This window comes from Zalophus californianus, chromosome 3 (genome assembly GCF_009762305.2).
Source record: "Zalophus californianus isolate mZalCal1 chromosome 3, mZalCal1.pri.v2, whole genome shotgun sequence".
Lineage (NCBI taxonomy): Eukaryota > Metazoa > Chordata > Mammalia > Carnivora > Otariidae > Zalophus > Zalophus californianus.
This window is the reverse complement of record NC_045597.1, coordinates 161,229,840-161,254,143: the sequence shown is the minus strand read 5'-3', so window position 1 is coordinate 161,254,143 and position 24,304 is coordinate 161,229,840. Positions and strand designations below refer to the sequence as shown.

General features: G+C 36.7%; 1 protein-coding gene across 3 annotated transcripts in view; it reads left to right on the top strand.

Annotated features, from left to right (window-relative positions):
* The window catches only part of TRAK2 (trafficking kinesin protein 2), a 70,395-nt gene extending 48,766 nt beyond the window's left edge, over window positions 1–21,629 (top strand). For all 3 annotated transcript variants that reach the window (XM_035726539.1, XM_035726541.1, XM_035726540.1), the window contains 11 exons: window positions 681–890; window positions 1,521–1,599; window positions 3,276–3,406; window positions 3,856–3,930; window positions 5,453–5,590; window positions 8,406–8,485; window positions 8,787–8,990; window positions 10,830–11,128; window positions 12,430–12,678; window positions 14,516–14,621; window positions 17,598–21,629. In XM_035726539.1, coding sequence (XP_035582432.1) covers window positions 681–890; window positions 1,521–1,599; window positions 3,276–3,406; window positions 3,856–3,930; window positions 5,453–5,590; window positions 8,406–8,485; window positions 8,787–8,990; window positions 10,830–11,128; window positions 12,430–12,678; window positions 14,516–14,621; window positions 17,598–18,276 — 2,250 coding nt within the window. In that variant the 3' untranslated portion in view covers window positions 18,277–21,629. The remainder of the gene's footprint in view (window positions 1–680; window positions 891–1,520; window positions 1,600–3,275; window positions 3,407–3,855; window positions 3,931–5,452; window positions 5,591–8,405; window positions 8,486–8,786; window positions 8,991–10,829; window positions 11,129–12,429; window positions 12,679–14,515; window positions 14,622–17,597) is intronic.
* The last annotated feature ends 2,675 nt before the right edge of the window (window positions 21,630–24,304 follow it).

The following is a 24,304-nucleotide window of genomic DNA, read 5'->3' as shown; positions in this document are numbered from 1 at the left end:
AAATTATAGATACCCAAATGAGGTATCTTTATTCAAAAACCCAAACAGAAGGAAAAGGTAAAGAAATTTATTTCATGCAATAAATATTTTTTAGTGAGAACTGATTTATTATTAACTTGAATGGTTGCATTTAAAACTTTGTGTAATTTGTTATTATCTGGTTTCATTTATATTTTATAAATGCATTATGTTTAATAACATTTGAACTTTTGCGTTGGAAATACTTATTTTCTAAAACTAAAGTTAGGAAGTCATGCAGAGTTATACTTAACTTAGAAGCTTAAAAGTATAAGCCTTTATTTAGTATGAGACTTTGAAGGAGGGGGTCTATTCTGACACTTTGAAGGTTCTTCAGTTTTGTTTTGTTTTTAAGTGTGAATGTATCATTATCTTATATTAAATTTTCTTCCTACATTCCTATTATATAGACTATAAGAATTGGCTTTTCACCTAGTACAGAAAAAGCTATATTGGTTGAGTTAACACTCTAACATTATATCTTAGGAAGTATCTGAAGTTTGTTATTCTCTTTTTAAAACTTTAGTCAGTAAAATCTAGCAACTGATAATTATGATTTTATTTTATGGTAAGAAACAATTGCTCCATGAATTAAAAGCAGTATTACATGGAAATAATGCAAAATAAAGGCCATCTTATAAATTGAGCCCTTTGATGTGCAGGTTAATCAACTGCAGCATGAGCTGTCCAAGAAAGATGAATTACTTCGAATTGTCTCTATTGCTTCTGAAGAGAGTGAAACTGACTCCAGTTGTTCTACACCTCTCCGGTTCAATGAGTCCTTTAGCTTATCTCAAGGTTTGCTGCAGTTGGACATGCTGCAAGAAAAACTCAAGGAACTGGAAGAGGAGAATATGGCTCTTCGATCCAAAGTACATTCCCACTTTCCCACGAATTCCCACTTTCCTTTACCTTAAAGGCCATAGATTTAGGTCCATGTAGCATTGAGGTAAAATATGGCATAACTAAGGATTTGCTATTGACATTCCAATTAGGGGGTGACAGCCAAGGCATGTGTATTTGCCTTTCCTTGTCGCTTAGATCCCATTCATTGACAAGTAGATAATAGCAAGCTGATAGATGACATAGAGAAAGCCACAGCATGGAATATATATCTTAGGGAGTTTACACAAATAACTAAATAATTACAACTGTGATAAGAACTTTGTTGGAAAATTACAGGGTTTCCTGAACTTGTATAATAGGGGGTGGGGGGCGGAGGATCAAAGTCCTACTTAAATAAGTGACACTGTACCTGAGGCTAGGGATTAGCGAGGCACCAGGGTGATGAGTAGGCTTGTGCAAAGAGCCTGAGAGGAATGAAGGGGAGATGTTTGTTATATCCTTTCCCATATCTTTATTTTGGATAAAGCTTTTTGGATTTTATTTTTCCTTTTCAACTGGTGAACTTTTACCTTCAAATGAGAATTAAAGGTTTTTTAAGTTAATACTGTAAAGTCATTGGAAGGTATTATCACAGACTAATTTTTTTTCTCTCGAAGGCTTGTCACATAAAGACAGAAACTATTACCTATGAAGAGAAGGAACAACAGCTTGTCAATGACTGTGTTAAAGAACTTCGTATGTATTAACACATTTTATTTTATACTTCTTGGGCAATTCTTTGGTGGTATATCACCAACTCAGAAATTAAATCAGTCGTTTCAGTAGAGGCATCTCAAGAAACAATTTTATTTTATTTTTTTTAAGATTTTATTTATTTATTTGACAGAGAAACAGAGAGACAGGAAACACAAGCAAGGGGAAGCAGCAGGCAGAGGGAGAAGCAGACTCCCCGCGGAGCAGGGAGCCCAACATGGGGCTTGATCCCAGGACTCGGGATCATGACCCGAGCCGAAGGCAGACGCCCAACAACTGAGCCACCCAGGCGCCCCACAAGAAACAATTTTAAATAGTTACTGAAAATCTTGGAATATCACATTGAGCCCACAACTCTAAACAAAACATCATATGTACTTTTAAGAAATATCTTTATTTCAAATTGCCATCATCATTAAAGAAAGACCTAGACTTGTATTAATTATAGCATGTTAGAGTGAAAGCTTTCATTTGTCAATAAGGAAATAGTCCTATAGACAATATAGAGAATATGATTTGCCAAAGTTAGAAAACTGATAAGTAGCAGAGCCAGGGCTTAAATGATGGCATAAAACTTTACATCCAATGAGTATTAAGTGCCAACTATGTGTCTATAACAGGACATATTTTGGTTTGATATTATTAATTAAAAATAGTTTTTAAAAATAAATCAGCTAGAAAAAGGCTTCACTAGAGAAAGATACCTAATTTCTCTATAAATATATAACCTTTTATGTTGAAAGAGAAGATATGAAACATCATGCCAGTTCATCTGGGCTGTTGGCGTCAGAATGTGATAGCTTAGAATAACAATGTTAGAGAACCAGAAAGAATGTCAATTGAATCTTCTCCATCAGAACTCCATCATGCACCTCTTATGCCTTAAAAAACAAAAGAGGAAATGACTTGCCCAAGAGCTTAGATCCCAGTCTCCTGCCTCCTTATTGCCATCCTTTGAAATATAGACCTTCTGTCAATTTTAAAATAGTTTTATATAACACTGAGAAATAGTTTTGCCACTTGTGTTTGATGTCAGAGTTTTTATATGCAAGGTTTCCTTTCTCCGTGGAATTCTAAAGGTTCTATTTTATGTGCATGTAAGAATGCTAGGTAGGCTCTAGGGATTGCTTCTGAGGCCTTGCTCAGTTTGCTAGGTATCCTGGCAAGTCTCTCTTGTACAGAAGCATCTCATAGCTTTAACAGATTGTGACTGTTTCATTTGGAAATGTTCCTTTAGATTTGTTAAGTTTAATTTTCATTGCTTGTGGGAAATTACTGATGGTCCCTGAAGAGTTCTCAAAGACAAATGAAATGATGACTTGGTACTTGGAAACATACATAATTCACCTATCTCTTTCCAGCCTTCTTGTCCTTCATAAAGAAAAAGATTGAGGCAAAACTTTTAGCTTCCTTGCCTTTATGAGTCACCTCTTTTAGCTTCATTGCCTCCTATTCAATTCTCAGCATTAGCTTATTTCAGAAGAACCTTTATTTTCTTCTACTCAATTATCTGGGTTTATTTTTTAAATTTATATTACAAATCTATTTGTGATATAGTCCAGTGCTTGTTACAAAATAGGATTTAGCCTACAGGACATAGTTTGCCAACCCCTATCCTACATTTATATTAATTTTTAAATTTCTCTTTTGTTTCCCAGGTGAAACAAATGCTCAGATGTCCAGAATGACTGAAGAATTATCTGGGAAGAGTGATGAACTGATCCGGTACCAAGAAGAGATCTCCTCTCTCTTGTCTCAAATTGTAGATCTTCAGCACAAAGTTAAAGAAGTAGGTTCATTCATTCATTCAGCAGATGTTTGTTAAGCCCTGGCCTAGTACATGCACTCTGCTAAATGCTAGATACATTAAGCAAAGTAAGCATGCTCCCTACCCCTTTACAGTACTTTAGTCTGACTGCTGGTATAGCCTGTCACTGTCACGAAATATATGAATAACTTCTTTCAAGTTACTATTTCTCTCTTTCAAGTGGGGTTAGATTTTCCTTAGAAAACTGTGATGTGGATTAGTGACTCATGCTCATTGACCTCTGAACACCTTAATTAAGATTTTGTATTCTGCCCATTTTATTGCTCTTATTTGGCTTTTGAAAGGTTAGCTTTTTATAGGCCTCTGGACCTTACCCCTGAGAGACACTCTTAAGATGGGTCTTTAAAAAAGGGAGAGTAGCCCATATTTTATATGGGAAGGCTCATTTTTCTCTTTTAATATGTTGTTAGCATGTAATTGAGAAGGAGGAACTGAGACTTCACCTACAAGCTTCCAAAGATGCCCAAAGACAGCTGACAATGGAGGTAATCAAATCTTCCTTTATCTTGTGTAATATGGCGGGGGGGGGGGGGGGGAATAGTTTCTTTCATTTTCATGACTAAGAATGATTAAAGGTGATTGCCAGATTTTAAATAACAACAAAAGAGTAAGATTAAATTATGAGATCTAAGAAGTAAAGCAATTTAAAGATTCTGTCCCTAAAATTAATAACATGAAAATATCTTTCTTGATTAATAGAGAAAACCTTGTCTTTTGTAAGATTCTTTAGGAATATGTGACCCTTTTACCAGTCTACCTTAACCCAACAGTTTTTAAAATAATTTCTTATAATAAGATATGTCGGGAAACACCAACAATCTTTACTTTTTATCTATATAAAAATTCTATGTATTAGATATAATTTAGTGGTCACCTAGCATACACTAAGAATCACCTGGCAAAATGAGTTATAAATGAAATTCCCAGGCACCATCCCCAAAAGTTTCCAATAGAGTAGTTCTACAGTAAGGGTTTAGAATCTGCGTGATCCAGTCCACATACTGCACTTGAAGTAATTTTTGAAGTTAAAATGTACTCTGAAAAGGGTGCCTGGGTGGCTTAGTCGGTTGAGCGTCTGCCTTTGGCTCAGGTCATGATTCCAGGGTCCTGGGATCCAGCCCCACATCAGACTCCCTGCTCGATGGAGAGTCTGCTTCTCCCTCTGCCTCTGACCCTCCCCACTGCTTGTGCTCCCTCTCTCTCTCAAATAAATAAATAAAATCTTTAAAAATATATATGTACTCTGAAAATTATTACTCATTTACCATGCTTGCATACCTAACTATATAAAGAAGATTCTGGAACAAGGGAGGAGAAACTACTTGTTTGGGATGATTGAGGACCCTGGCAACATATATAGTACTTTGTAGACTTGATCTTGTCATTTACAGACTTCAGAGTGACATTTAAAAATATGCACATCTAACATTATGCTAAGCCTAACTTGACCCATAGCTATTATTCTTCCTCTGTAAGTTTTTTGTTAAGATTTTATTTGTTTATTTATTTATTTGAGAGAGGGAGGGAGCATGAGCAGGGGGAGGGGCAGGGGGCAGAGGGAGAGGGAGAGGGAGACGCAGACTCCCTGCTGAGCAGGGAGCCCAACATGGGGCTCAATCCCAGGACCCCCAGATCCTGACCTGAGTCGAAGGCAGATGCTTAACTGACTGAGCCACGAGGTGGCCCCCTCTATAAGTTTATTTTAAGGATATGAAACATTAAATATTGAATTAAAGGTTATGGCTATTTCAGCTACATTTCAGATTTTTAGGAAATCATGTTTATGATAGCCAAAACATCCCTAATTCTGATGACTTGAAATATATACACACACACACACATATACTCTCCTTGCTTAGTTTGTTTTAGAGCTTTTCTATTGAAATTATATTCATAAAGTTATCTAGCCCTCTGGATAAAATTAATACTTATCCAAATGAGGTTTATTTTCCCCATTGTCATGTTGAGAATATGATGAAGTACACTAATTACCATCCTTTTTTTCAGCTGCATGAGTTACAAGACAGGAATATGGAGTGTCTGGGAATGTTACATGAATCCCAAGAAGAAATAAAGGAACTTCGAAGTAGGTCTGGCCCTGCTGCTCATATTTACTTCTCACAGTCATATGGAGCTTTTTCTGGGGTGAGTTTTTCCTGGGAAATATGTTACTTGTTTAAGAAAACTTGCTTAAGATTAGATTGTTCTGAGAGTGATATGGTTTCTGGTGGTATAAAGTATCTTGAGAAGAGATAATATTGTTTGTCCTTGTTTCTGGAATTCATATATTGATTTAGGCCTTGATTTACATATTTACATCTATCTTAATACTCTATTGCAGCCTTTCTTCTAACAGACAACCTTCCAGATTTATTGTAATATATGAGATGAACCCTAAGGAAATTAGGTTTAGATCTGTGTACCATAGAGCTACTTAAACTTGGGTCATCCTTCCCTACATGCTACTTATTCAAATAGAACTCTGAACATCTAAAACTTCGTTTCAACAGATCTTGAGTTTCTTGGTATATTTAATTTCAGTTAGAGTGTAAATGCCATGAGGGCAGGATTCATGTTTGTTTAATTCATCAATATATAGTATTAAAGAAATTAATGAAAACTTGTGAGTTTATGCCAAAATGTGTAATATTGGTTCAAAGAATTATTTTAACAATCTAGTTCATAAATACTTATAAGCAATACTGTGAAATTTTTTTAAAAACAAAGTATAAATTGTAATAGATTTTTTTGAAGAATATGGGAGCAGGATTTTTGTTTTTTAACTTTTTATTTTGAAATAATTTTAAACTTAGACTAACATTGCAACAATAGTACAATAGTACAATAGTTCAAAATAGTACAAAATAGTACAATAGTACAAAAACTCTCATCCTTCATCTAGATTCCTCAGTACAAAATAGTATAATAGACAATAGTACAAAATAGTACAAAATAGTACAATAGTACAAAAATTCTCATCCTTCATCTAGATTCCTCAGTTTTTAACATTTTACTACATTTGTCATATCGTTCTCTTATTTTTTTTCTGGACCATTTCACAGTAAGTTACAGATACACTCGATTAACTCAGTGTCTATCTACTAAAAATAAGGACACTCTCCTATGTAACCACACTACAACCATCAAAGTCAGGAAATTGTCATTGATATACAATATTACCATCTCATCCACAGAGCCCATTTAAATTTTGCCAGTGATCCCAACAATGTCCTTTGAAAGATATGTTGTATTTGCTTGTTTCAACTGGGGATAGTTCTTCTATCTCTGCTTGCCTTTCATGACCTTTGTAGAATGTCCTCAGTTTGGGTTTATCTGATGTTTCCTCATGATTACAAATTCAGGCAATATATTTTTGGCAGAAATAATGCCATGTTCTTCTCAGTACATTGTAATAGGAGGCTCACATTGTCTATTTATCTCATTACTGATGATGTTAATTAATTTTGACCACTAGGTTAACGTAGTATCTGCCAACTTTTCCCACTCTAAAGTTAATCAATGCTAATTGATAGTTAATCAAATTAATGTTACAAATTAACTTTACAATGATGAAAACTGGTAGATGTTACCTTAGCCAAGTGGTCAAAGTTACTCTTTTGTGGGAAAATACTGCACTTTGAGACTATTTAAATATCCTGTTTTTCTCAGCAAATATTTATCCACTAGTTTTAACATGCAGTGATGGTTCATATCTGACTCAGTTATTACTATGATGATTGTCAAATGGAGATTTTCTAATTCCATCGTTTTTTTGACATTAATTGACATTCTTTTGTCAGAGCCTTTCTGTGTCATTCATTCATTCATTCATTCATTCATTCATTCATTGGGTCGGGGAGGCATAGAATCTTAAGCAGACTATACACACAGCATGGAGCCTGACCCAGGGCTCTATCTCACAACCCTGAGATCATGACCTGAGCTGAAATCAAGAGTCAGATGCTCAACCGACTGAGCCATCAAGGTGCCCCATTTCTGCCTCATTTATTTATTCATTTGTTCATTTAGTTATGTCTGTATGGACTCTTAGATTCCTATTTTAGTCAGTGGATTATAATCCGTTATTACTATTTTTGATTATGATACTTAAATTGTTCCAGATATGGCCAGTGGGATCTCCTTAAATCTCATCTTGCCTTTTCCTGTCCCAGTCCTGGAAAAAGCCATTTCTCCAGGGAGGTCTGGGTAGTTTTAATGAGGAATGATACTTGGAATTCAAGATCTGAGTTCTGTATATCCATTGCCACTAGAGTGTCATTACGTCTAGGCCCTCTCAGCAGATAGAGCTAGGAAATATATGTGTGTTCATACATACACCCACTCAAACACATCAATATCTATGTTTCCACCCATATTTATGTTCATATATATATGAAAACATGAGTTCACACCAGTATCTCCAGTTCTAGTCATTGTCAGCTCAGCTTCACTGAGCATGGCAGCCATACTAGTTGAATCCTCATCTCTGACCAGGGAGAGGGGAAACTTGCTTATTTTTCCTTTAATGATTTTCTACATTATAAAAGCTATACATGTTTATTGTAGAAAAGTTAGTAATTAAACAAAGCAAAAAGAAATTGTGAAATACCATCAAATCCTGACCTCCAGAGAATCATTATTGGCATCTTGGTTTATAGCCTTTCAGACCTTTTTTTTGTGTCTCCATATGTAATATTTTCTATTTATCATGTTGGTTTTTTTCCACTGTTCTGTAAAAATACATCATGAAAAAGAAGTTGGTTCTTGTTAAAAGTTATATTTCCAAAATGTCTCTTTTTTCCTTGCATTTTGGCCTGTGACTATTTTCTTGTGTTTTCTTTTATTCCAACACCAAAAGTATTGGATTCTGGAGACTCTGTTAATTAATTTAAGGATAATTCATGTCTCCTAACAGACTTCTTACATAATCATTATAGGCATCTCAAACTGTTTTTCTTAGGAATCTCTGGCAGCTGAGATTGAGGGGACCATGCGTAAAAAGTTGAGTTTGGATGAGGAATCTTCTCTCTTTAAGCAAAAGTAAGTACAGATCACATGTGTTATTACCCAAACATTGGGATGGAATTAAAAGGAAGCCACAGTCCTAAGTGGTAGGTATTTTGAGATTCAGTTGTAAATCTGCTTAGTATTCAGTGTTTTTTTCATAGTGCTCACATTTGTAAGAGTACTCTCTTGTTCTGAAGTTTATTTTCTAATAATTTCTCTTAAAGTTTAGAGGCTAGGCAAGGTGGCTTTATTTTTAATGAATTGCATATACATGTCTCTTCTAAAGCACTCCAATGGTAGGCAATGGCAATAATGAATGCTTCTCTTTTGACAGAGCCCAACAAAAACGGGTATTTGATACTGTCAAGGTTGCCAATGACACCCGGGGCCGCTCCAACCCATTCCCAGCTCTGCTACCCATTCCAGGGTCCAACCGTTCAAGTGTCATCATGACAGCAAAACCTTTTGAGTCTGGTTTACAACAAACAGAGGACAAAACACTCCTGAATCAGCAGAGCAACTCAGAAGAGGTTTCAGAGTAAGAAACATAGATCATGGCACTGATTCTATAATTTTTATGGCATTGACATACCAGATTCACATACCTATATTCCAGCATTATTCTGTACTATTCCAAGGTGGTTCTAGAACTGTCAGTTTACATTCAGTAACAATGCCCTATAGCATTATTTGTGACAGATCATTGACTTCATAAAAGTTTTTAGAGTGAGAAGGCTACATTTAATTAAGTATATTCAAAGTGGAACTTGCATTGAACTATAAAATTCTTTACTACTTTCTTCTTTAGTATGGCAAAGTTTGAGTCTAAATCTTCATGTTCTAAGTCAGATTTGTTTGACTCTGTTCGGTCATTGGCAGTTGTACATAGCATCAGATGACACTTTCTCATAACCCATGCTGCTTTGGTGCTTTGAATACCTATGGAGGAAAAGTAGCTTGCTCTTAACTTCCTATTTGTTTAAACTTAGATTTTTTCCAGTTTTCATTAATTCATCTTATTGAATTACATATATATAACTAGAGTTAAACAGAATCCCTGGAAAGTCAGCAGAAGACTTTTGGAAAGGTAGGTGTTTGGCATCTGAGAGAAATCTTTCCTAATGCAGAAATCTATTCTAGAACATACCAAATACCCAGTAAGTATTAGCTGTTACCAGTAGTAGATGGGGTAGTAGTATTCTTACCATTAGTGAACACTAATTGTGAACTAGGAGCTTAAGTCTTAGTTAATCCTGTCAACAACAACCCTGTAGGATAGGTACTGTATCTTTTCAATTTATAGTTGAGGGAAGTGAGGCTTAAATCGTTTTGTAACTTGCCCATGGTCACTTCATAGGAGGGTATTGGTCACATTTCTATAAACTACAGGTTTGGTCCATGGATGCCATTTGTTTGGTTCAAAAATAAAAATATTTGTGTTGCCAAAAAAAAGGAAGAAACCAAGAAAGAAAAGATCCATCACCCTGGGTTTTCTTTTGTCTTTCAGTTTGTACCCACAGTAGCTTTATGTGTCAATACTATGTCATTGTACACAATTAACTTAGGAGAAGATCAACAAACAGATCTTTGTAGAATTCACATCTAGTAGCCAGGAGCAACTACAGCTTGGCTTGCTACTCTTTCTTTTGATATTAATTGTAAGAAACCTCTAATTTCAAAAATATTAAAAACTGAACAAATATGTTCACAGAACTATGAAGATGTAGTATTTACAAATCTTGGGGTTTTTTTTAAATGTTCTACAATATTCATAGAGGATTCAATGGCCCAAAGCAAATTTTTTCACATTTTAATATTTTTGAAATTATTAATGTCATATCATAGTTTAATGGGTAGCATTTTTTTCTCTCTGAGTAGTGCATAAAATAAAATAATAGTACCTCTTGTAATCAGTGGTATTATAGATTCAGTACTATATGATAAAGTTTACTTTTCTGGCTATCTAAACTAAATTTATAGTTAGTCATACCTATAGTGTCATAAATTAAGTGACTACACTTATCATGGTGAGCACTGAGTAATATTTACAATTCTCAAATCAGTATATTATATACCTGAAACTAATATAACATTGTATGTTAATTATACTTCAATATAAAAATTAAATGAAATAGAAAAGTTAGTAAACATAAAATAAGTATATTTTGGCTTGTCTGAAGTTGCTTGAAATGATCTGTAAAAAATGATGTATTAGTGATTTTAGTTTATTGTTATTATTTCTGTATTCTTGATATCTAAGGAAAAAAACACTATGATTTTAAGATCAGTCTCTTGAACATTCACCATTGTAGAAAAGAGAAGTCTAGGTTGTGCTTATCACCTTTACAGATCTAGTCAGTGAGTGATTTTCCCATAGGAACGTTCAGAAGGTGGGTCAACCAGGACCCTCTGGAGATAGTGATTTGGCTACAGCACTGCATCGCCTTAGTCTGCGGCGACAGAACTACTTAAGTGAGAAGCAGTTCTTTGCTGAAGAATGGGAGCGGAAGATCCAGGTTCTGGCTGACCAGAAAGAAGGGGTTAGTGGCTGTGGCACCCCCACAGAGAGCCTTGCCTCTCTCTGCACTGACCAGTCGGAGATCACAGACCTCAGCAGTGCCAGTTGCCTTCGAGGTTTTATGCCTGAAAAATTACAGATTGTCAAGCCCCTTGAAGGTAATAAATAAGGGCCATTCTTAAGCCACTTTGCTTATTAGCCTTTCCTTTCCTGGAATTGAACTTTGTATTTTAATTATAAGAGGACTATGTGCAGGAGATACCTTTATTACCCCAAACCACATTTGTGGGACAGTCCATTATGGTACTTACTTTGTGGAAAAAGAATGGAGAGATCTGCTTTCTCCAAGTCATCAGCCATCAGTATTTTTTTCACATAAATGTGAGAGAGGAGGAACATCCTTTCTTGTCCTCAGCTAAGATATATCATTGACAGCAGTTTTCATGGTAAAATAAATGGGATATGATAAATAAATAAAAATAATATAGATGTAATACTTCATCTCTACCTTCCTTTTTAAAAAAGAGTCCTTTACCCAGGAAGTGTCATTTACTTAGAGATATGTGTGTCTGGGTTGGTGTTTTTTTTTTTTTTTCAGTTTTGATCATTTCCTTTCAGTTTCTGTTCCCTCCGAGGATAGAACTTGAATTCAAAATAAATTTGTTTTAGGGAATATTGATTACCTTCAAATGATTCTGTTATTATCATAAAGGAATCTGCATTAGACAAAATTTTGAGTAGGTAATCTATAAGGACCCTTCAAACTCAAGGATGCTATAAGTTAGTTTCATTCATTAATGGTCAGTGCAGGTATTTGTCAGAGTTGCCCACTCTAGGGTGAATTGTCTATAGTGACATAATTAGACATTGCAGGTGCAGGTGCTTGGATGGTAATTCACCAGGGTTCTTAGACCAGAACCATGGGGATATATCCTCCTTCTAGGATCTCCTTCACTTTTGTACTCTCCCTGGAGAGCCTGGCGAATGGAGAGTCATGAGCAGGGTGGGGAAGAATACAAAAAACAAAACAAAACACTGAAATTCAGGTGTCTTTCGATCTAGAAGCCTGGCTTTTCACTTCAAAGTTCATAAGCAAGGAAGTCTTGATTTTTGTCACCTGGCAAAATACAACACCACCTCCAGGGTGCATGTCTTCCTTTTCCTCCCTGCCTCAGCATCCTAGTTCCCATTAAGGGTGTTTTCTTGGCTTTTTCACTGCTGCTTTAGATGTCTTTTTAAACTTTACTTTTGAAACAGAAAGAGTATTGCTCATACCTTTAGCATCTTGTCAGTCTTCCACAGAGAACTTTATATAAATTTTACCAAAATATTAAGACTAAATAAGTAGTTTTATTATTATCCTTTTTTAGCCTCTGTTTCAAGATTGAATATTTGTGGGAAATTTAAAACATGCCTTATGGGGTTTGGTTTTGTTTTGTTTTTGGTCTTTCACATTCAGGATCACAAACTTTGCACCACTGGCAGCAGCTTGCTCAACCAAATTTAGGAACCATTCTTGACCCACGACCAGGTGTCATCACTAAAGGCTTTACCCAGTTGCCCAAGGATGCCATCTATCACCTCTCAGATTTAGAAGAGGATGAAGAGGAAGGTATCACTTTTCAAGTGGAACAGAAACCTTCAGTATCCAAGCCAGTAATAGGAATCTTCCTTCCAGCCATTACTTCAGCTAGTGGTCCAGTTACAGGTAAGAACAGTGCTTGGTGGGGTATGGTCCAGTAATTCTGCATTCTGACTTACAGGATGGCCACTTGACCACCTCCACTTAAATCTAACTCAGATGCACTCAGTCTTGAAGAAAAGAAAGATCTGTAAATGACAGTGGCCTTTCTCATTCTTCCCACCTCTTAGCCAGCCTGCGTAAGAGAAAGATCAATTCAGTTAGTGGTTCATAAGCCTTTTGGGCTCAGGATTTCTTTATACCCTTAAAAATCATTGAGAATTCCAGACAGCTTGTCTTTGTGGGTTGTATCTATTGATATTTACCATATTAGAAATCAAAACTGAGAAATAAAATATTTATTAACTCATTTAAAAATAATAATTACATGTTAACACAAATAATATGTTTTATGAAAAATAGCTATTTTCTTTAAGTAGTGAGAAGAATAGTTTTGTTTTACACTTTTACAAGTCTCTAATTTATGGCTTAAAAGAAGATGGCTGGATTTTCATACAGCTTCTACATTCAATCTGTTATAGTATGTTGCTTTGTTTAAAGAGTATGAAGAAAATGCAGGCCCACACAGAGGTATAGTTGTAAAAGGAGAGAGTATTTTAATAGCCTCTTCAGGTATTTGTGGATAATTCTTTGATATTACACCAAAACTTGGTGAGTGGTAGTTTCTTTAAGCTTTATAATATGGAATCCAAAAACCTATCAGTGAACTTTTCATACTTAGTTACAAAATCTGTTGGTCTTTCCTACACTTTGAATGCATCTTTTACCCATCATGCACTGGTCATTTGGAAAATATTGGTTTACTGAGTTATGCAGATCTTCCAAATGTTAACATATTCCATTATATAATATATTAAAATTACATTAATATCACCACATATCTTATCAGATAAATCTTTTTAGTATTAGGAGGCTTTAAAGCTCGCAAAGGTGGATATGAGTTCTTCAAAACTCTAATTTTCACTTGAAAGGTAAAATTTTGTCACTGACAGCAAATCCTGTAAGCTGTTTTTGTTGAAGAGATAGGCTCACTACCTTCATTTCCAAGAAAATTTCTGCCAGATAGCCAAGTCTGAATAAGCATGGTTAGTTGTTCTTCCAAGTAAAAATGGTGTTCCTTGAAAAAATTTCAACTCAATGGCCCATGTGCTTTTCCTTTAGATAACCATTGTATCTTGGTATGCAGCAGAGTGCTTAATACCCATTTCCCATTTAATCACACAGAATATTAAGATACAGGTCAGGAATCTGGCTTTTTTTTTTTTTTTTAACTATTGCAGGTGGGCAGCAGTGAAGAATATTAGCATAGCTTGGTATAGGTTGGTGCCATTGCCTTGATTTGTGCTAAGGAGTCAGCAGTTTTGCTCAGCATTGCTTTTGCACCAATAGTGCAAACGCCAACCCAGTCAGAAAGGCAAATAACATCTTAGCATTGCTATGAGAGTAGTTTTGACCTGTGACCTGTGGATTCCCACAAGGTCTGCAAACCACACTTTGAGAACTGTTGAAATAGATAGTTTGGCTAGAAAGACTGAATGACTAGATCTTGTTGGGGCAGGGCAGGGGGGAGGGGAGATTAATATATTTTTTCAGAATATGTTTTTCTCTTATTTCTAACCTATTTTTAATCCTTTTGAATTACAGTTTTAAAGTATTGAAGGATTCAGCTATATACTAGCCAGTTGATACTAATACAATATTTATGTATATTTCATTTCCAAATTTGGTGATTTTTGTGCAAAAGACCCTTTACTAATGCTTAATTAACAAATAGTGATGAATGTTTTACATTATTAACCTAGTCTTTCAATTTTGTTTGATTCCATTAAAATCTCTACTTCAGTTGCAACCTCAAACCCAGGCAAGTGTCTGTCATGCACAAACTCGACATTCACCTTCACCACCTGTAGGATATTGCATCCTTCTGATATCACTCAGGTTACCCCCAGGTAAGGGGTCTGGGCAATGTGAGGCCTAAAACTTATTTCCTTAACTATGTTTTCATGAATTTATTTTAAAAATTACCTTCATTTTAACTCCCAGAATTTTAATTAATGTTCTGTGATCATTTGTCTTTAGGATATTTTCACATTGTATCTTCTCTTTTGGTCATTATAACTCTTTGAAGTTGGCAGTGAGTATGTATTGTGTAAGTGAAAAACTGAGGCATAGATAGTTTAGGTAACTGGTCCAAAGGCAGAGAGGTAGCAAATGACCCAGCTGCAACTGTACCCAGAGTAAGCTAAACTGCAAGATTTGAGGGACCAGTCCTCAACACAAGACTGTCCTCACTTGTTTTTTTGTGGATTTTTTTTTTAAGATTTTATTTATTTATTTGTCAGAGAGAAAGAGAGAGCACACAGGCAGGGGGAGCAGTAGGCTCCCTGCTGAGCAAGGAGCCCGATGCGGGGCTAGATCCCAGGACCCTGAGATCATGACCGGAGCCAAAATCAGGCGCTTAACCAGCAGAGCCACCCAGGTGTCCCAAGGCTGCCCTCACTTCTGACACCACTTGCAAGTTCTGCAAGTTCAGGGTGTTCCCAAAACCACTCTGGTTTGATAATTTGCTAGAAAGATTCACAGAACTCACTGAAAGCTATTAGGCTCATGGTTGCTATTTATTATAGGAAATGGATACAGGTTAAAATTAGTCAAAGAAAGAAACATAGGTCAAAGTCTGGGAGGGTTCCATGTGAAAAGTTTTCCTCCTCCTTAGGATTCGTTACTTTCCTAGCATCAATGTGTGATAGTACATGCAGAGTATTACCAACTAGGAAAGCTCATGCAAGCCTCACTATCCAGATTTTTTATTGAGGTTTCAGTGCATAGTCATGATTGATTGATTGATCGATTGCCCATATAGTTGAGCTCACCTCCAGGTCCACTGACCTAAAAGCCCCCACCCTAAATCACATGGTTGTTCTCTCTGGCGTGGTTAACCCCCATCCTAAAACTATTGGGTGTGGCCAGCTCACCCCAAGATCTAGTATGGCCAGCCTTCATCCCAAACAAAGACACATGTATCAGACACGGCATAGATTACCTCCCAGAAGCTGAGGGCAAAGGCCAGAACCCTCTGGGCAAGGCCAAATTATTTACTATACAGGCTACAACATGCATATTCTAACACATAGTTGAGGGATCTTATTAAGCCATATTGCTGCTATTTCTGTCCTACCAATTCGCAAAAGAATCAAAGGTGGTTTTCAAAGGTACATACAACATTGGGATAATGTTAACTAGGAGTAGTGAAGAAAAATGAAGCATAGAGGAATCAAGAGTAAGGATATAAAATGGATAGAAGAATCAAACTAGTATACAAATTATAACATAAAGTCTTATATACTTGCTAATGTGAACCATGTATTTGAGTCTTAACTTTCTAGCTGCCAGCGTGGAAGGAAATAAGATTATGATTCACAATGTATGTGTAAGAGCAAATCAATTATTTAGGGAAGCATTGGGTTTCATCCAATAAAGATCTTAGTAAAGTCTGTAATGAACAGGCATAGCTGCAGTTTTTCCACATTGTTCTTATGTCAACAAGATAATAAGTTTTATAAAATTGGTTCTTGAGAGGACTCTCAATACAAGTTGATACCATATGAAGTATATAGTTTGGGAAAGGACAGTCAGTTCTACAGTAAAGTAGGAACAGGGAGGTGGGAAACTGAGAGTATAGTCTATAGACTGCATCAAATTAGAGGTTCTTAGTTGGATTTGTTTAACCACGGAGTCAAACTTTTTTGTTTCTTTCATACCAGTTGGTGCTTTAGAAAGCTTATTTATTAATGAATTATTAGTTCTAATAATAACTTTGTTCATAATCATTAAAAATTTTGTTATCTTGATATACTGAGTATTTTGTGTTAAAGTGAAAGTTTATCTATTAAATACTGGTAACATTTGCCAAGGGAGGGAAATTGGCTAAAGAAGTCCCTTCTCTGCTCTATCACCATTTCCCTGAGTACATGAGTTCTTAGCATTTTTTTTGTTTGTTTCTAACAAAACAGAATAATAGTTGTCAAAGCTTTTAATTATTTTTTTTTAAGATTTTATGTATTTGACAGAGAGAGACAGTGAGAGAGGGAACACAAGTAGGGAGAGTGGGAGAGGGAGAAGCAGGCTTTCCGCTGAGCAAGGAGCCCGATGCGGGGCTTTATCCCAGGACCCTGGGATCATGATCTGAGCCGAAGGCAGATGCTTAATGACTGAGTCACTTAGGCGCCCCTTTTAATTATTTTTATGTTCCCAGAAACACATGTTTGAAGTCAAGGTTAAGAAAAATTGGTTTCCTGGGTATCCTTATACTACTATTGTTTGGAATTAACATTCTTGAAAATAGAAATTTTAACAATTTCAACTTTAATGAGTTCTTGGTAATATAAAATTGAAAGATTAAAAAGAAAACAATTTCTCCTTAGAAGAACATCTTAGGTTTAATATAAAAGATTGTATTTTCTAGAAAAGTTGGAGAATTATTTACTCATGGATTATTGTTTTTGGTGTATTTCACTTTATGGAATGAATATATAAAAATAAAAATTTCTGGTTACTTTCTGTAATATTTTCTTTGATTTCTATCATAAAATTTATTCATATTCCCAAAGACACATATTTTGAGTTATAATTTAAGAATAAAGTTATCTAAGAGTAAACTTTCTCATATCCTATGAAAAGAAGTATGTTTCAATGAGTTAGTGACTTAGTTATAAATTACAAATAATTAACCAGTCACTGAAGTAACATATCAAAATTCTTATTGTTCAAATCTTTCCAAAGAGTACAGTTACTGATGTATAGCCTGTTGTTCTATATTTACTACGGATAACTAATGTAAATGCTAACTTGGAAATTACTTTTTATTTTTAACACTCTCTCCTGCTCTTTCTTTCTTTCTTTCTTTCTTTCTTTTTCCCCCAAAGCCCTGGGTTCCCTTCGTTATCCTGTGGAAGTAGTGGTAGCAGTTCATCAAACACAGCGGTGAGTTCTCCTGCTGTGTCCTATAGACTCAGCATTGGCGAATCTGTTACCAACCGACGAGATTCCACTATAACCTTCAGTAGCACCACGAGCTTGGCCAAACTTCTACAAGAGCGAGGCATTTCTGCTAAAGTGTATCACAGCCCAGTTTCAGAGAGCCCCCTCCTCCAGCCTATCCCTAAAGCCCTGGCTATTCCTTCTACACCACCAAATTCACCATCTCACTCACCTTGCCCTTCTCCTTTGCCCTTTGAGCCTCGAGTTCATCTCTCCGAAAATTTTTTGGCCTCCCGACCAGCTGAAACATTCCTCCAGGAGATGTATGGTTTGAGACCTACCCGGAACCCTCCTGATGTTGGCCAGCTGAAGATGAACTTAGTGGACAGGCTGAAGAGACTGGGGATAGCCAGAGTGATCAAGACCCCTGATGCACAGGAAAATGGAAGAAGCCAAGAGGCAGAAATTGGTCTTCAAAGACCAGACTCTGCTGTTTATTTAAATTCAGGTAGCAATTTATTGAGTGGACTGAGGAGGAATCAGAGTCTTCCAGTCATGATGGGTAGCTTGGGCACCCCAGTTTGCACAACTTCACCGAAAATGGATATCCTGAAGGAAGACTGAAGTTCAGCAGTTAACTGACCTCTTAAACAAATTAGCACATGAAGGATAGATTTGCACTGATATATGTAGTCTGGTCTGACTGAGAGACAAGGAATGTTGCAGATGGGTTGTGAATGTGGAAAGGGGAAAGTGGAACAATGGAAACAATTGGGACGAGGCCCTAATGAATGAGTCTAATAAATTGAAAGTATAAATGAATGGGTCATGAGTGTTTGGAGGCAGAAAAGGAAGAAAAGTTTAATATACTCCTTCAGTTGGATGTTCCTATCTTGAGAATAAAAAGTGACTGGACAATAAATTCAGTAATATCAAAATATACCAGTTATACTGAACTTGCTAGCACATTTACTTCTAGTAAGCAAAAGCAGCAAGAACCCAGCTTAGGAGATGGGAAGAGAAAGGGAGCAGCTTTGATCATTGCCTATAAAAAGCTGAACTGCAGGGTTGCCAGGCTAAGCCCCATCTGTTACTGAGGCTTTTATGTTTTACCCTGTTAAGGTCTGCTTAAATTACATATCCATCAAATGGTATGTACACAGCAGTAGCAAACAAGGAATTTTATCTTTTTCATAAAATCAGAGTAGTGGAAACTCCCTTTTGCTTTCTGTTTTCAAGCCTTTGAGCCACTGGGAGCCCAAACACCACCCACATTCCTTTTGTATTTGTGATTAATAAAGGTTCATTTTTAAATTTGTATTTTTATACAATACCTCCAAAAAACCAACATGAATTGGGGGGTAGGTAGGATTTACTTAAGAAGGAAAATATGGATAAGTTGGAACCAAGGAAACTTGTTTTCAGAATATGTCTTTTAGATAAGGACAGTGGCCAAGGCATATGAACACAATTACATGTCTTTCAAATTTCCTCGGAGGCTGGAAGGGGTTAAACCAGAAGTGCAATCAATAGGAATTAGGGAATGTTACGTATTTATGTCTGTATGTTTTTTGTAAGGAAAGTTACTTGCAACTAAACTTTTTCCAAAGTGCTATGCATATTTTTCAGTGAAGATGAGATGTATTTGCACAAAAATTCTCAGGCATATTAAATTATTATAAGCTAAAGTAAAACCCAGGTGCTTGCTTTGAGATTGTGGTTTTTTTAAATGTAAAATTAAAACATCTGTCTTTTTCTTGATATCTGTAGAATTCGAGAATGAACATTTTTAATGGGAAAGTCAAAGCTTCTGCTTTTTTTCCTGGGATTCCTTTTTTTTTTTTCTTTACACATTCTGTGAAATGGCAAAGTAAAACTCATGGGTTAGGTTTCAGCGTTCAGCAGTGTGACACAAGGCTGTGAATTGGGAAGAAACAGATCTGTTTCGCTGAGTGTTGCTGATCAAGGTCTGTTCCTCAGATCACATGGCTTTCTCTACACAGTACAGTTCAGAAAAAAATACCATTATACATTATATGAAAGGCATGATGGAGAAGAAATGAGGGAGGGGGCTAATTATTTTGTTTTTGAAAATGGAAGGCATATTGATCTTTTTGGAGCTTAATTTGCAAATGTTTTGCTCATTTCTTCTGACTTAACTGAAAGGCAGTTTTCTGAAGAATTCTTGGTGAGAGTTTTGCTCCTTTCGTTCCCATTGATACACCTATTCTCATGCCTGAAGAAGGGTCCTTCCTTTCCCCTCTTGAGGTGCCTCTCCTACCTGAAGAAGCTATGTGCTCAAAAGGGTAGAAAAACCAACATGAATGCAGTAGTAAGAATGTGTGAGTTTACCATGCTTTTTAGAAGCTTAATAAAACTTTTCTAAATTTCTTAAAAACAAAAAGTGAAAGTGTCCTCTCCCCTTCTGTCAGTCATGCTGAGGTCATAACATGTTCAGAAAGGATTCCAGCAGGTCCATAAGTGAATGTAAGTGTCCCTGAATGTGGTAGGCACTAACCAGAAGAATTCCTTGTTTAAAGATGTTTAAATTTCCAGAATATTCCAATTCACTTTTTAAAAAAATAGTATTTGGTTTCTACTTCCTAAAGTGACTCTGGGGTGCTTATTTTAGCCAATTCTTAAAGCTTTTTATTTATTCTCTAAGAAAGTAGTCTTCCTGTTGCCAGTTTCCAAGAAACATCAGGAAGTAGGAAAATGTAGGGCCAGAGAGTAGTACAAAGTGTTAAATTATCAGATTTGTGTATCTTATATAAAGAGCTATAAACTAAGCTAGATTTTGGAGTATTCTGTATAATTAGTGTACTTTTTTTTATAACTGATGCTAAAATGATCATTCTGGAGGCAGGGTGAGGGCATATTCACAGCCAAATAAGCACATCTAATTAAAAGAGACCCAGACTTAAGTTTTTGAAAATTGGACTGATGTTACTGTTCTGCCAGAAACATAATGATTGTATCCTGGCACATGCTTGTCTCTAGAAATGAATGTTTGAAATTGGGGTTTGCTGTTTTTAAGATTCCACCTAAAATCATTTTTGGTACAGCCTGAGAATCTCTATTATAACAAAGCTGTGCAAAGTATAGTAAGAAGACCTGGAGCCTTGTAGGAAGTTTCTCTTAAGCTTATCTGTTATACTTTCGTCCTGTCACATTTTAGTTTTTCAGTATCAATTGTGTATATACTTTTATGCCACTATAGGAAACTCTAATCTTTTTTTTTCTCCTTCATGAAGGTTCTCAGTGATTATACCTCAGGTATTTCTGAGTATCCTACTATCTATAGGAGGGATACCTTTGTGAGCTCAGAATGACAAGTTTTCCTGAATTATGATGATCCCAAATCTTACGTAAATAGCCTTAGGCTTGGGTCTTAGGGAGAACTTAATGACCGTTAGAGTAGTTTTTTAAAAGATTTTATGCTTTATGTCCTTGGCTTGACATGAATGAACAGACTTCGGCAAAGGGAGGAAATAAAGAGACAGCTCATGACAAGAGCTTATGCTGTAGAAAAGGTGTATTTTATACAGTATTCAAAGTCTGTTCTTTTGTTCTGACCATTCTAGTACATAATTAGTACTTGTTGGTTGCTCACATTGACTTTAGACATCTGCAACGAGAGCTCTCAAGTGTTTAATGGTCCACTCGTTTGATGTCAGATGCCCACAGGCCTATACTCCAAGTGTAACACCGCAGTGTCCACACCCGGGTGGTTGCATTGCAGAGCACAGCTGCCTAGGGGTTGTGGTTCAGTGCCCTCTGAGGCCGCCAGGGAAATACTGTTGTTGGATATCTAGGGCTTGACTTTGTCAAATAGCTCTTTGTGCACCTACCTTTGCTTTGTCAAATGTAAATCAGATAATAAACATGAGTATCTTCTTAAATTTTTATTTGTCTTTCTGTGTTTTTGTCCCAGTTCTCACAGATTATCCTGCATTGAGTCTTTCCTTTCCATTACGTTGGTTTTGGTAGAGAAAACAACCTCTCTTTGCCAAACCAATGCAAAACAAATCAACAGTAGTCATAAGTAGTAAACAGATCTTACTGTATTTTCTGAGATATATTTTTCAAAACAGGGGATGGAGTGTCTATATTTGCCATATTGTTTCCTTAGCAAAATAACAGCCGCAAAAAGTCATTGCAGATCTTTAATTTGGGAAGACTGAGAAAATGTGAAGCAATTTTTTCCCTAAACTCCACAGTTTACTGTTGATGCTCTTAGCTATTTAGAAACTGTTTTCAGCAGACAGTCTCCCCTTTGCTGTCCTGCCTGCTACTCCCTTGTGGTGTAGTCAATAAACTTCTCTCTCTTTTGTTCTGCCTTGGGTGAATTATTTTACCACCCACACCGTTGGCCCCTACCCAACTGGAGCGCCCCACATTTGGTCTTCCCAGATTCTCTGGGAATTTCTTGGAACTTCCCTCAGTGGACCGACTCTAGTAGTCCTTGGGAAACTGAGGATCCAAAGCCCCAGGGGGAACCCACCAGACCGCCCTTGCCCGAAAGGGTGAGGGATTTTTCCTTCTTGCCCTTCAGAGGGACTCCTCCTTCCCTCTCCTTTCTCTTTTCAGCCCCCTGGCGCCCTAATCCTAGTACTTCTCAGACAACTGAAGATCTCTGGCCAGGGCAACTCCCTGATGTGGTCTAAAGGTGTGAAGGTGATCAGGTTGGACTGCTGGTGCTCGTGACAACAAAGGACCCCTTTCCCTTCCTCTCCCACTCCATCTCCTTTGAGGTCTCCATTCCCATTGTGCTTCGTTTGGAATTCCCTCCTTCCCCTTTTCCTTTGTTCCCATGGATCCAGCTGCCATCTTCATCTACAGGCAAAACGCATTCCTATGCTCTGAGTGGTGCATCCTTTCCGCTCCTTTTTCCAACCCGGTCTGGCCACCTGGTGTCCAGCTTTCCCTGTTGCAGAGGATGTCCCATGAGGGATTTCTATTGCCATTTGCTGCAACCCTCCCCTTGGTGGGATGCCCCAGTAGAGTCAGTCACCCCATATAAGGTTCAGTCCTTTTTCAGGTCAGTGGGATGCCCTGACCGAAAAAATTGCAACCATGAGTCAGGAGTTCCATTGCCTTTGGTGGGATACCCCTTTGGGAATCAGCAACCAGTCTTTCCCACTATGGGACAAATTCCCTCTTTTCCTTTGGACTCACTCTTGGGCTATTCTTAAGAAATGGAACAAATGTGATGCCCAAGGCCTGAGAAAAATGTCTCATCTTTTTTATGTAATGTTTCCTGGCCTTAGTACAAACTCCCAGATTAAGAGGTATGGCCCCTCCATGGAACCCTTTCTTACTATTTTCCAGCTTGACCTCTTTTGCCAGAATTCCTCCAAATGGTCAGGAGTCCCACACGTGCGAGCCTTCATGTCATTGTCCCCAAATCCTGACCTCTGCAAAATCTGTAGAATGTGTTTTGCTAGGTTTCATGGCCTTCTGATCCTGCAGATAGCTATCAAACCTGAAACTTTGAGGTTTTGCTGTTAAATGATTAGTTGGATTGAATTCATTGGATAGCTAAGTCATTTTCAAATAAACTCCTAAAGCATTGGTTAATGATGTAGGTCTGTCTCCTTTTGACTTCTTACTGCAGAGAAACTAAAAATACTTGGGTCTGTTGGAAAACATTCTTTGTGCCTTATTGAAAGATTATACTTTGAAAACTGCATGTGCCTAAAAATTATGAAATGTATTCATAAATTTGCCAATCTAAAGAATTTTGGTGTAATAGTTCACAATTGGTTACTACTTAGTTTTCACTGGAGACTAAGGTTCTAAGAGTTAAAATTTTGCTATATGTAATTAAGACTGATGGAAATGACAAGGAAAGCAACTCCATATGTAAGAAAGTAGGAGATGTGTAAGAAAGGTGTCAGGAATGAGAATACATTTTTGTTGAGGGAAAAAGAAGGTAATTTTGTCCCAAAATGAGACTACTTATGTGGAGAGAAAAGACTTAGGACAAAATCTGAATACAAAAGAAAGCTGTAGGTCTGTGAAGGGAAAGCTCTAGAAAAGAATTTTATGTGTGGTCAGGATGAACTAAGATTGAAACAAATGGTACCTGAACCCTCTGAAATTCAGAAACTCTCAATGAGTATTCTTTGTTCAATGGCAATTATAATTATTTGCATAAGTCCAGTGAGAATCTATTCTTCTTGTAACAAGATACCATTGGAAACATTGGTTATATTACCAAGGTTTTAACTGGAATGTCATATTTGAGAGAGACATGCATAGACTCAGATATAACCAGACAGCTGTAAGGAATTAAGGTTGACTTTATGAAGCCAATAGAGCCCCTTGGAAATGTTGGTCTGGTACCTTGCTTACAGAATTCCCAGCAGCCTTACCAGGTGAGTAAAGAATATCACTTCCTGGGAGGTGCAGGAACCTCAGGATTTGCTGGGGAACCTCGAGAAGAGCAATTTGCCCAAATCTACAGGTATTGCAGGCATGTCTGATGGCAAGCATTTGGTTCGGCTTCTCACCTCAAGAGTCTATTAAAAGTTCAGCCTGCAGATTCCTTGTGAAAAGTTCCAGCAAAGCAAATTTTAAAGGGTCTCTATGGTCAAACACTATTCTTGTTGAACTTATGTAAATAATTAGGGCAAATTTGTTAAAATTG